Raw genomic sequence first — 14,687 nt, forward strand, 5'->3', positions numbered from 1 at the left:
AATTGTCTCTTTCCATCTGCGCGAAGTTGACATTCTCCGTGTCTTCTTCCGGGTCATCTGCTTCCACCATCACAGGTTCATCATTCGGGTTTTCCTCTTCTTCTCCATCATCTTCACTCTCATCTTCTGCCATCTCTCCTTCTTCTTCTTCTCCTTCTGGGATGTCATCTATTCTAATTTGCTGTAATCGTCATTGGGCTTTGCTACCATTATTTCCTCTACTCTCATAATTAGGAGCATTGGGATTCAACCTGTTTTCCTGTTGCCTTACACGGTATTCCCTGTACGCAACACTTTCAGCTCCATGACATTCTTCATTACCGCTGGCTTGTATGGCTCCTCTCCACCGGTCTTCCTCCTGCCTTTTCCCTCTCAACTCTTCAACGTACTGTCTTGATTCTTCTCTTCTTTGGTCATGGTTCTCCTGGTAATTGCCTCTTCCTCCTCTGGGGTTTCGCTCCTTCTCGTCCCAACGATAATATGGTCTTCTGGGTCCACCATAATTTCTATACTTGTATCTATAGGTTCTCGCATTATTTCCGTTTGGATAGCTATATCCTCGCTGATTTAGGCTGTTACCTTGATAATTATTTCTTCGAAACTGGTCTCTTCTATCTTTCCGCTGCCAGTTACCATCCTGATGTACAGCACTCCTGTTGGCTTGCTCATGTGTCGCTGTTTGAATCCCTAAGTTTTGATACTCATTTCTCTTCCTTACTTTCGGAGGATTACTTCCTTCTTCCACCCCTACCGTATGAATAGCCTCAACATGCCTCAACCTTGGTTGGTTTTGACTAGATGTTAAGTCTAACTGTCTTAAAGTCAATTCCGCCTCTGCTGCAGTTTTGGCATTAGCTGCAATTAATGTCCTCTGCACTTCAAGAGGTAGTTGTCGAGAGATTCCTGCTATAATTTCGCTCTCGCTTGGGGGCATGTCTAAGTCACGAAACTTGAGCATCTGAGAAATGAAAAAAGGAGAATATTTCGTTGGCGTCGTAGCCGGATATCTACGTGAATACAATTCCATCCTCAGTGATTGCTGCGTAGATACGTCCCAGAAATTTTTAAGAAATGCATCCTTAAACTCCTCATATGTAGTAAATGTATAACGGAAAGCATTCGCCCATTCAGCCACGGTATCGCCTAGAAATCTTTCTACTGTCCTCAATTTACGCTCTGGTGGTACCTTGTAATCTGCTAAGAAGTCATCAATATCACGCAAGAAATCTTTAGGTGTTCTCTCATCATTTCCTGTAAACTTCCGTGGTTTTTCTTCATTGCTCCTCAGGATATTGTAAATAGGAACATTATGTGCTTCATTCGGAGTTGAACAGTAGACCCCCTGACGCGGTAACTGTAAAAGATCGCTCAACGCAACGTTATCGCTAACTTGACTTGGTGCCTTCTCTATAATAGTTTGTTGAACTGTACATTTTAATTTACTAAGTTCTTTGTCCGTACGTAAATCCAACAATTCTAATTTATCCTTCATATAGGCGATTTCCTTCTCAACAACCTCTATCTTCACGTGATTTTTCTGTGAAACTTCTGTCCACATCTCCAGACTCGAACCAAGTACCTGTAGATCTTCCTTGTTCCTTTCCCGATCAGCCATTATCATGTCCTTGACTTCCTTGCCTGTCTCCGTGATGTCCTCCTTCATTTCCAATCGAATCTGAGTTTCTATTTCCTTCATTCTTTCCTCAGTCTCCTTTTGCTTCATCTTAAGTTTCAAATCAATTTTGTCTTCCGTTTTCTGCTGAGCTTCAGTAATTTGTTTACTGATGTCCACGGTGAACTCTTCCAACCTCGTCTCCGTGTCAATCCGTAACTTATCAATCACGCCTCGCTGGAGTGTAATCTCTGCTGTAGCTTCTTCTAATGTGTACGATAAGTCTCCCAGCCGCTTATCTGTGCTAGTCATGTGTTCTGTCACCCGATCGGCGATTTCCTCAACAGAATCTGAAATCTTTTCAATTTGCGTCTGTGTTTTAAATTCTACTGTTTCTAGCTGTTTCTCTAATTTTCCCATGCCTTCTAGACAGCATGTACGAACGAAGTCAATTTTCCCCTGTAACTCATTGGTCGCCACCTTAAGTTGCTCCTCAGTTTTCTCCGCCGCCTGTGTTAAGAACTGTCTAGTCTTTCTGGACTGTTCTTCGCTTTTTTCCGCAGCCTGTTTTAACTGTTCGTCAGTCCTATCTGCAGCTTGTTTAAACTGTTCATCAGTCCTATCTGCAGCTTGTTTAAATTGTTCCCTAGTTTCTTCCATTGACCTATCCGCCGCTTGTTTAAATTGCTCCTCCAAGTTACTCGAAAGTTCATTCATACGCTCCTGTTCCCTTCTGTCCATCTCCGCCAACAACTCCTCTATCGTCATCGCCATACCAAATACGTATTCGAGAAAACGCAGGGATGCTCGCCACTACCTAGTATCCTATACCGTATCTTGTGTACTCCATACGAAAACCATTTATTCTACTGAGAAGCTTTTATGATTTACGTAATCATATACCAAGAAAACATGGCCTCAAAATTCGCCATATAGAAGCTTCCTATGATTTGGGATATTTATATTCTGCCGCGCATAACAAACAAACGCGTTATCATAACTTTAAAAAGAAATTACGAATATTGTGGCCCCAAATTCTTTTAATCCAAACATTATTAATTTTCCTGTCTTTTGGGCTCTAATCTAAGTACTAGACAACAGTACTGGACCATATTTACGATAAATACCTCCGACTCCAGACTAATATTCCAGCATAGGTTTACCAGTCTTAAATCATCGCCATTCATTGCAAATATCATCACCATTTTCTTAAGACTGAGGCGATCTTAAGTTCCTAGCCTTACTCTAAATCAAATAAAATTATCGTTACTGGCAATTGAAATTTGATCTGCACACAAATTCCAGGCTATGTCAAGATCAACACATGTCTGAAGGACACGACATCGACCACTCTACCTCATTAGAGAAATCTTTTTATAGTTCTCTGACTCAAATAGAGTTCCTTTATTACTACGACACGCCTTATTTATCGGCCATATGTTTCTCATTCTTCCTAACATAATTTAAAACAAACTTTTTGCCGATGTTCCTAACGTAATGCATTTAGATTTTACTCTATTTTCTAAACACACGATTTCCGATGAAATCTTGCCCTTTCATGTACGCCTACTATCATTCGTAGCACTGAACATGGGACTCCAGACTCAAGTTGTCTGAACGTTAGGTTGCCAGATTCCTAAGTTGCGCCTATGGTTCGAAATTACCTATCTACCTTTCTTAAATTTAATCATTATCTGGATACCAATTATCGGTCTCTTCCAGCTTTCGAACCATGATCCTAATCCTATCTAGCCTTCGGAATAGCTTGTCAAATCACATTCACTCTCGTAAATCTCAATTTGACCTGCCCAAGTTTGTAAGAACAACCTAGACATCTTTGGGTAACACAAAAATACTCCCAGCGGGATACGAACATACACCAAAGTGTCTATTTGCCCTTAGGTGCGGCGCCACATATATATGTACCGTACCCAGGGGTAAATACCCTCTAGGACGATGCCTCCATTCCTGTATGAACATCCGACTAACTCAGGGTTGGGCAGAGTGTGGGTTCGTTGTCGATTGGGTCAGGATAAAAAGTCGAAGTTCTACTCTAAATAGCAATCAATAACAGGAAATGGAGGTATAACACGAATGAGAAACAATCATAGGGGGTAAGATGGATTTATTAACAAATATCCCCGATCAAATCACACGAAAATAAATTGAATCAACAAAAATAATAATTTGTAAAAAAATAAACTCAAAGTATAGAAATAAGTTGAAATCAGAAACGTTAATTGAATGATTGTACAAATTTGACATTTAAAAAAAGCAAGTTCAACAATGAACATTTATAAAAATCAAGACTGAATTTTTTCTTATAGTCCAATGTTTATGTTATATGGCAACAAGTGTACGCAAACACTGCCATGTGGTATTTCCGTATGGAGTTTCACACTATCGCATCCCAACGAAACGGTTTCAAAGTTAAGTTACTCCCGAGAGTCGTCAAACTATTTCCGTAAAATAAAAGTTACATTATAAGAAAAATTACGACGGAAAGAAAAATAATTAAGACGCACCGGACGCTATGTAAGGTATGCAAAATACTAGGGGCAAATCCTACACTATATTTACAGCAATTCAAATAATCAAACTAAACATATATATACATCGGATATCGAATAAAGTCTTAAATGCTACACTGCTTCTAATGTGAATCCCGGTTCACTACAAAAGATCTAGACAGAACTAGAGAAACCAACAATACTTCTTTTTTTGCTAGGGGCTTTACGTCGCACCGACACAGATAGGTCTTATGGCGACGATGGGATGGGAAAGGCCTAGGAGTTGGAAGGAAGCGGCCGTGGCCTTAATTAAGGTACAGCCCCAGCATTTGCCTGGTGTGAAAATGGGAAACCACGGAAAACCATCTTCAGGGCTGCCTACTATCTCCCGGATGCAAGCTCACAGCCGCGCGCCTCTACGCGCACGGCCAACTCGCCCGGTCAACAATACTTCAGCACTCGGGCTGTTCCCTTTAAAAACAACGAGACAAGGTATACAGTCACAAATAATAATGTAAAACCATCCTGTAAGGGAAAAACATATAAATAATCCTTGATATCATGAAGAAAGCAATGGGCAACATTGCCTCCTTCTGCTGCGTTTGAGCGCTCAACAGCGCGGTCATCCGTCATGTACTTCCGGGTAGATTACGAGCTGTAAAAGAAATGTTGAACTCCACTATGCTAAAGATTGGATTTTGTCTCCCGAGGCCGCCACAAGGAAATACTGTCTCTTTCACATATACCGATAACACAGGCCAGGAATCAGCTTGCCATGAGATAACGCCCATCATCAGCTACACGGAAACTCACGTATATTTATTCCTTCTTGGCATGCTTGGGCCATTTAACAACATCAGACTCAATAGTCTGGAATTAACACTGTCCATTCTGATCACAATAAACACTCAGAAGACACTAGGCAGGCACACACATCTGCACAATACTCTTTATCTTGTCAGGCATACCATCAGCCTGCACCAATACATTATAATTCAGCATGCAATTATTATCTCATTATTCCTCATGAATCCCACTGGCCTTTCCACATAACGAGACGCAGTTCGAGTCCTTGGCAGACCACCAGGCAAACAGAATCCAACTTAACTTCAAAGATCTTAATTTAACAACGACGTTCTGCAGCTCCTTCTGGCAGCTTCTGTAAAACCATGCATCATGCAAAATAGCTATACCTGTCTCTCTGAATAACCAAAATAAAATGAATTGATACGTGTTTGACGTAATATAAAAATGAACCTGTCGATCTAGCCCTTCTAGCATATATTTAAGGAAAACTCGGAATATCCTACGCTAAATACTATATTTACAACAATAACTGATCCTGTCAATCCCTCATTTTCCCAAACATCTACTCATAAAGCAAAATGAAAATAAAATAAACATGCATAATTCTCGTATCCCAATCTATCATAGAAACAAATTTAAACAAACACATGCCGTCAGGCTTACTTTAAATGAAAATTAAAATTCTATCTACACTGCCCTAGTACCTTAACACAACTTACATATCATGCCGTAAATAATACATGCGTCTTACTTTACATGACTCTCGGGAAACCAGGATAGCAGCTTACATCCCCACTGCTTTATGGGTCTACTCCATGTTAATCACAGCATTAACATGTGGGAATGCACTTCCTTCCTCTACAGGCGTATCCATCATATTGCTGGAAAATAATTCACTGGAACACAGAAGACTATTATTGATAATCTCTTCGCTGCTTAATGCTGCGAGCCGCAATACCCTTTCTTTTATCAGATCAGCTAACACACTGATTCACATATATATAACACACTTCACTTAAAGGGTAAAAACACAGTTTAAAAAAACAGCCCACGGATCGGTACGGAAGTTCCACGCGAATACGCGCCCGTCGCGAAATAGTGAAACAATAGCACGTTTCCACTACACTTGTTACTTAGCGGTCACTACACCGTCTTTATCAATTGACAGTAAACTCTGCCAAAATTGTACTATTTCATTTACTCAAGTACAGTAAATATTGCGACTGCACAATTTACAGTATCAATGATAACCAGTTACTATTACAGGAATGATACCACGTTAATCACGATCACCAGCCACAAAGTTAATGCATCCGCACTGTGCAAATCTTTACCACGGAGATATAGAGTTGGTACATCCGTACCGCTCAAATTTTTACTACCGAAAGACGGAGTTGGTACATCCGTACTGCTCAAATTTCAACTACGGAATGACGCTCTCCAGAGCTAGGGTTACTGAGGAGGCTTCGGTGACGCCAATAATGTTGGGGTTCCCGGGTGTCTGAACCAACCACCAATCAGAGAGTTCATCATGTATGATGACATAATACTTATTGTGATATATTTACAAAACATAGCTCAAACACTAGCAAATCTCTTCCACCAATTTCTATAATACATTTCCAAATATATCTGACTTCAGAAACTGTGGAAAACCGATCTCTTACAGAAACTGACTTTATCCACAGAGCACGTTGGTCATCCTGGAATTAATATTTGGCGCGGTGTAGCCTCCAGGTTTGCCTAATCCCTAAGTTCCCATTGGCTGAAATATCTTGCTTGGTCAGCATCTAATACACGTGTCGATCCTTGCCAACGCTTGGGTACGCTATCTTTTCTCACGGTCATATGGAAATATGAAACAATATCCAGCGAACCACTGTCTTGCTCAACATCCGGTATCAACTATCTTAGGATACGATGCTTTCACATGTTAAACTGTAACTTTTATGAATAATATTTCACATATTTGGTCAAATAATATTCCAATTATTATTATGGGCCGGTAGGATACGGCTCAGTACGAGGGCTGGAACGGGGTCCACTCAGCCTCGGGAGGTCAACTGAGTAGAGATGGGTTCGATTCCCACCTCAGCCATCCTGGAAGTGATTTTCCGTGGTTTCCCACTTCTCCTCCAGGCAAATGCCGGGATAGTACCTCCGGCCGCTTCCTTCTTCCTTGTCTATCCATTCCAATCTTCCCATCCCCCCGCACGGCCCCTTTTCAGCATAGCAGGTGAGGCCGCCTGGAAGAGGTACTGGTCATCTTTCCCAGTTGTATCTCTCGACCCAATGTCTCACGCTCCAGGACACTGCCCTTGAGGCGGTAGAGGTGGGATCCCTCGCTGAGTCCGAGAGAAAAACCAATCCTGGAGGGTAAGCAGATTCAGAAAGAAAGAAAGAGAAAAGCGAAGACATGAACGCTGAAACAAAAGAAATATCGAATGGCACGTTTCACTCAATGAAGTGTTAAAATCTTCTCAATTGCGTGACGTGTCGTATCACAGTAGCACGAATTTCCCCTGCTGTGTCTTCGGGGGTCTAGCCGGTATATGCGAATAATGCGACAATTCTGCCTTATTGCTGTCGTCGAATTGGAGCTGTCCCAGGACTCCGAGCATATGCAACTTCACTTGATCACTGAAACCATACACGCTGTGACGCAGATGCATTTCGATCAACAAATGCAGCTACAGTCCGCACAGATTAATTCGGAATAACTATCCAGGTCCTACAGGCTAATAATAATAATAATAATAATAATAATAATAATAATAATAATAATAATAATAATAATAATAATAATGGCGTATGGCTTCCGGTGGGGCCTGGTGCGGGTATTTTTTTCGTAGACGGCCTATTAAGAAAATATAGCCTGGGCCGATGACTTTCGATGTTGGGCCCCTTAAAACAACAAGCATCATCATCCTCATCATCATCATCACAATATAGCCTAATTTATGTTTTCAGTTGTCCGCCTTTGTGGTGTACTGGTTAGTGTGACTAGCCCCTTCCCCACATTCATCCCGAAGGCCAGGGTTCGTTTCCTGGCTCTGCCACGAAATTTGGAAAGTGTTACGAGGAATAGAACGGCGTCCATTCAGCCTTGGGAGGTCGACTGAGTAGAGGGGGTTCGATTTCCACCTCAGCCACTCTCGAAGGGGTTTTCCGTGGTTTCCCACTCCTCAGGGCATATGCCGGGATGATATCTAGCTTAAGGCCAGGGCCGTTTCCTTCCCTCTTCCTTGACTATCCCTTCCAATCTTCCCATAGCCCTAAAGGCCCCTGTTCAGCATAGCAGGTGAGGATACCTCTCCAGTTTTATCCCTGATCAAATGTCTCACTATCGAGGATACTGCACTTGAGGCGGTAGAGGTGTGGTCCCTAACTGAGGGAAAAACCAATTCTGGACAATATGTTTTCAGTTTTTCATTTATTCAATGCTAATAAAAGTCCCAAACAAAACATTTTCGACAGGAATAATAATTGAATTACTGTTAAAATATAAAAGTAAACATATCTCACCAAAATTAAAATTTTTATTTATGTTTTCAGTAAATTTGTTAACTATATTCATAGAGAAACATTTAATGACGGACTATTTTTAGAGCTTAAGTTCATTTCTTATTTTCCGAATTCTTGATTTTGCAATAGTTTTTATCATGAGTTGAATTTTCTAAAATTCATATGTGGCGATTAAATTCGTCAAGTTCATTTCGGGGCCGGTGGAGGTGGAGGGTGTAACCCCTAACCGCCCGGGTACGATCTCGTGTGTCTCTGATACAGTCCATCCAGTTTTTAAAATTCTGAATAATGTAGAAATATTACGGGCTCATGCTGTAAATTTCTTATTACAGGAACTAATACTTCCAGAGAAATTGCGCCTTTTATTCGAAAACATATAAATGTCGGGAAATTAGTTGTAAAGTGAGACAGTACTCGTTCCTGTAAAGCCAGAGATTTTAAAGCTATGTCATATTTACAGCATCAACTTCAAAAGCTTTCAAGAAAACCAGCTGATTTAAATAGAGCAATGTGTAAGTTCGTTCATTTCCCCACCCCACATTTTGACCTAGAATCTCGGTTGGCTCCCTTTTAATATATTATATTATTTTATGTGTAACGCTATTAGAATATTATCAGGTATGTAGAATAGTACGTATACCAATAATGTATTTGGAAATATATTTTGTGTGGGATTGAATCCTAAGTTTCATGAAAACTGTTCTGAGTCTCAATTATTGCTACTTGCACTCAGATTCTGTGGGTTTATGTAGTATTAGTTTATTTTCGTACGTAAATAAATTAGCAGCAATAATGATCTTACAAAGTTCTGTGTTATTTGTTTTATAAGTGCAAATTTTACATTCTTTCATACACTGAGTGGCCAAAAATCATAGGAAGATACTGAATGTGATGTTAATAACGAGTTGCTCCTCCGCGAACCATAAAAACGGCAGCAATACGACGAAGCATCGACTCTACAAGGTGTTGGAATCGTTCTGGATGGATCTGGACCCGAGCATCTTGCACTGCTACCCTCAATTGGTCTTGTGTATTTGGTGCGTGGTTCATGGAGCGTACACAGTATCGACAGCATCCCATAAATGCTCGAATGGATTAAGATCGGGAGATCTAGAGGGCCAATCCATTGTCGTAAATTGACTGGAGTGCTCCTACAAACACCTGCGTGCCACCACAGAGTGGTGACATGGCGCATTGTACTGTTGAGACATGGCATCTCTAGCAGGGTACTCTAGGGCCAGAAAGGGATGTATATGATCTGAAAGATGTCTATATACAGTAACATGCACCTGTCAGCGCTTCCTGTAGCCGAACAATGGGGTCTAATTGCGACCACGAGAACGCCTCCCATACCAGAACTGAGCCACCTCCCACCTGAACACAACCTTGTTGATACGTAGGATCCACAACTTCATGAAGCATACGCCACAGGCTCAAGCGTCCATCAGCTCGATACAACTGGAACCGAGATTCATCGGACCATATCACACGCCACCACTGTTCCATGGACTATTGCCGATGTTCTCGAGTCCATGCACGTCATTGAGCTCTGCGTCGAGGTGTCAGCAAAGGGACACGAGTTGGTTGTCGGCTGGTGCAGTTGCCACTTTACAGTCCTGGTAGAACTGGGTTCCTGACTTTCAACAATCAACTGGGTTGTGATCTGACTGACAGTAGTCCGTCGAGTGCCCAGTATGGTTCTGCAGAGGTGACGTGGTATCCATTCATTAAACACCTGCGGTCTTCCCGTGTGGCGGTTTACGCGGGTGGTAACATTCTCGCGGCGATATTGAAGATCCACCCTCGACACAGTTGACCTCTGAAACCCGAATTAGCGTACTCCAATGATATGACCCATGCGCCGTGCGCCGATGATCATCCCACGTTCAAAGTCGATTAACTCGTGACGTGTTGCCATCTTCACGACACTGGTGTCTGTGACAGACTGCTCAGCTACGCCGCAACTGGCCGCAATGTCCAGGGTACATGCATGGCACATTTTTTAATGGGATAACCCTTTCCGTGATTTTTGGGCACTCAGTGTAATAACATGTTTAAATGAGGGATATTCTAATTACGTACTTCAACTTCTTACAGGAAGCAGAACCTCCCGAGCCGTGGATCGGAGTTCGAGATGCTTTAAAACATGCTGGAACCTGTACACAATTCAATGCCCACCTGAAGCGATACGAAGGCGTAGAAGACTGTCTTTATCTCAATGTCTATTCACCAATGGTAAGTTAAATCTGATCACTTTTCTACGCAAGTCCAGTAACTTTGTACAATGTGAGTACTGATACAACTATTCAGAGATTTCACTTGTATAGTCCATAACACTGACCGGCTTCCATGTCTGAGTTCTGCCGTTTTCAGCCCAACTTGGCGTCTTGAAATACACAGGCTTCGTGTCAACAGATTTTGCCATGGTTGCTACCTTCCCAGTCCTAACCCCTTTGTAGTCATATATATATTAGTGCGATGTCGGCTTTATGTCGCACCGACATCTATAGGTCTTATGGCGACGATGGGACAAGAAAGGGTTAGTAGTGGGAAGGCCTTAATTAAGGTACAGCCCCAGAATTTGCTTGGTCTGAAAATGGGAAACCACGGAAAACCATCTTCAAGGCTGCCGACAGCGGGGAGTTTGAACCCAATATCTCCCGAATGCAAGCTCGCATCTGTGCGCTCCTAACCGCACGGTGAATTCACTCGGTCCTTGACCCGTTTCTGCGGGCTCGGGTATGAAAAGAAATATCTTCGTAGCGAGTTTTTCGACCGGATGCCCTTTCTGACGTCAACCTCATCAGAGGAATTAATGACGTGACATGTGATGGTAGGAAGGGAGAGGATGAAGCCTTGTGCCAGCACATAGCCTGCTCCTGACGAATAGCACCAAGGGGTCTGCTTAAGGCTTTACGTCACCATCCGACGGATGAATCACCAACAGCGTAGTATGTCCTCACTCCATATGAGCACGGCGGAGAGGTTTGAAATTTAATCTAGGCCGCACATTCTGATGATGACATTGTTTTCGTCCAACGGGACTCGAACTGGCTAACCGCCGTGTCAGGCCACATAGACTTCACGCCTTAGCGCTCATGGCCACCAATAGCAATACTTAATGGTGAGGAATATTTGTAAATGAGTTGAACCGTTACAAGGTAGCGTGCAGATATAGAGGGTTTCCTGATAGTTATTCGTGGTAGCACTGACTTGTAGTCGTACTGTAAAATTTTAGACTGATATTTTTTAGCACTTGCCTTTTAGTGTCGGGAATGTCCGAGGATATGTTCGAGTCACCAAATATGTAGCTGATTTCCTCACTTCACCCCATCAGGGCGAACTACATGTACTGTTGTATAAGGGTGTTGTCTGTGGGTGTTGATATACACTGACTGACAGAGCAAATGCAACACCAAGGAGGAGTGGTTCGAAAGGGATGAAAGTTGGGGAAAAAACAGAGACGGCACGGACGAATAATTGATGTTTATTTCAAACCGATATGCAGGTTACATAATGCGCACGGCATCGACTCAGTAGGATGTAGGACCACCGCGAGCGGCGATTCACGCAGAAACACGTCGAGCTACACAGTTAATAATAGTGCGGGTGGTGTCCTGAGGGATGGTTCTCCATTCTCTGTCAACCATTTGCCACTGTTGGTCGTCCGTACGAGGCTGGGGCAGAGTTTGCAAACGGCGTCCAATGAGATCCCACACGTGTTCGATTGGTGAGAGATCCGGAGAGTACGCTGGCCACGGAAGCATCTGTACACCTCGTAGAGCCTGTTGGGAGATGCGAGCAGTGTGTGGGCGGGCATTATCCTGCTGGAACAGATCATTGGGCAGCCCCTGAAGGTACGGGAGTGCCACCGGCCGCAGCACATGCTGCACGTAGCGGTGGGCATTTAACGTGCCTTGAATACGCACTAGAGGTGACGTGGAATCATACGCAATAGCGCCCCAAACCATGATGCCGCGTTGTCTAACGGTAGGGCGCTCCACAGTTACGGCCGGATTTGACCTTTCTCCACGCCGACGCCACACGCGTCTGCGGTGACTATCACTGACAGAACAGAAGCGTGACTCATCGGAGAACACGACGTTCCGCCATTCCCTCATCCAAGTCGCTCTAGCCCGGCACCATGCCAGGCGTGCACGTCTATGCTGTGGAGTTAATGGTAGTCTTCTGAGCGGACGCCGGGAGTGCAGGCCTCCTTCAACCAATCGACGGGAAATTGTTCTGGTCGATATTGGAACAGCCAGGGTGTCTTGCACATGCTGAAGAATGGCGGTTGACGTGGCGTGCGGGGCTGCCACCGCTTGGCGGCGGATGCGCCGATCCTCGCGTGCTGACGTCACTCGGGCTGCGCCTGGACCCCTCGCACGTGCCACATGTCCCTGCGCCAACCATCTTCGCCACAGGCGCTGCACCGTGGACACATCCCTATGGGTATCGGCTGCGATTTGACGAAGCGACCAACCTGCCCTTCTCAGCCCGATCACCATACCCCTCGTAAAGTCGTCTGTCTGCTGGAAATGCCTCCGTTGACGGCGGCCTGGCATTCTTAGCTATACACGTGTCCTGTGGGACACGACAACACGTTCTACAATGACTGTCGGCTGAGAAATCACGGTACGAAGTGGGCCATTCGCCAACGCCGTGTCCCATTTATCGTTCTCTACGTGCGCAGCACAGCGGCGCATTTCACATCATGAGCATACCTCAGTGACAGCAGTCTACCCTGCAATTGGCATAAAGTTCTGACCACTCCTTCTTGGTGTTGCATTTGCTCTGTCAGTCAGTGTAATTGTACGGGCTAGGAATGGGAACGAAGAGTCGATGGGCTTGAGAAAGTTACCATCCCGGTATTCGCGTGGAGTTAAAAAAGTACACCACGGAAAACAATTTTCGAAGGTGGCTGACGGGGTATTCGAAAAACGCACCCTTCTTCCGAGTGCGTAGCTAGCAAACATAGCTGGCCGTTCTTCAACGCACTAAGCTAACCTTTTCGGTCGACTATGTGATCCGCTCTACCTTGCGGCGTTTTTACGAAACGGATCCCTGTTACTTCCGGGACCATGCAACGTGCTATCATACGGTGGCCGCTATAAAGTGGTATGCAGAGAACAATGTCACCGATTAGTTTGGCCTGCATTGGGTCCCTATCGCACTACCATTGAAAGATTTAACATCTCTTCAACGGAACATAACCCAATAGGTTGAAAGTTGATTTTGATTACAATGCAGTCGTGAAAATTCAGTATTCATTGAAATAGTTCCCATCTCTGGAGAGCTCATCTACTGGTTAAGTCTTTCTTTCTTTCTTTCTTTCTTTCTTTCTTTCTTTCTTAATCTGTTTACCCACTCAGCGACGGATCCCACTTCTACCGCCTCAAAGGCAGTGTCCTGGAGCGTGAGACTTCGGGTCATAGTATACACCTGGGAAGGAGGACCAGTACCTAGCCCAGGCTGCCTCGCCTGCTGTTCTGAACAGGGGCTATGTGGGGGAATGGGAAGATTGGAAGGGGAAGAGGGAAGGAAGTGGCCGTGGCCTTAAATTAGGTACCATCCTGGCACTTGCCTGGAGGAGAAGTGGGAAACCACGGAAAACCACTTCGAGGATGGCTGAGGTAGGAATCGAACCCCCTCTACTCAGTTGGCCTCCCAATGCTGAGTGGACCCTGTTTCACCCCTCGCAACACTTTTCAAATTTCGTGGCAAAGCCGGGAATCGAACCCGGCCCTCAGGGGCTGGCAGCTAATGACGCCAACCACTACACCACAGTGGCGAAGAGATATTAAGGGCCTACAGAACAAAAATGGCCAACCGGACATCAGTGGGATCCGAATCCACAACTTGTAACTTAGATCCTTTCCAACAGAACAAATACAGTATGACCTAGGTCACCATAGCTCAATTCGTAGAGCAACCGACACGAAATTGGGAGGATGTGGGTTGGGATCCTACTCGTGTACGTTTGGCCATTTTTGTTGTGTACTTAAAATCTCTTCAACGCGACCTACTAGGTTGAACGTTGATTTCGAGAACTATTTCCCTTCGTCAATTGTCTGAGATGTTGCAAGAGGAATGGTGGTACATTCCAATGGATGTCCTGACAACGTAGTCGAGAGCATGACTTACAGACTGGCTGCAGTTTTAGACTCGTACTTAATTACGATTGGTAGATAGCGTATAAGTAAGGGATGCCTGGCCGAGGCGGTAAAGGCGTG

At 44.0% G+C, this 14,687-nt stretch overlaps 1 protein-coding gene across 1 annotated transcript in view; it reads left to right on the forward strand.

Annotated features, from left to right (window-relative positions):
• The window catches only part of LOC137501520 (juvenile hormone esterase-like), a 124,758-nt gene that overhangs the window by 38,561 nt on the left and 71,510 nt on the right, over positions 1-14,687 (forward strand). Inside the window, exon 3 of the mRNA XM_068228606.1 lies at positions 10,552-10,689. Within this exon, the coding sequence (XP_068084707.1) occupies positions 10,552-10,689 (138 nt within the window). The remainder of the gene's footprint in view (positions 1-10,551; positions 10,690-14,687) is intronic.

This window comes from Anabrus simplex, chromosome 7, assembly GCF_040414725.1.
Source record: "Anabrus simplex isolate iqAnaSimp1 chromosome 7, ASM4041472v1, whole genome shotgun sequence".
Classification (NCBI taxonomy): domain Eukaryota; kingdom Metazoa; phylum Arthropoda; class Insecta; order Orthoptera; family Tettigoniidae; genus Anabrus; species Anabrus simplex.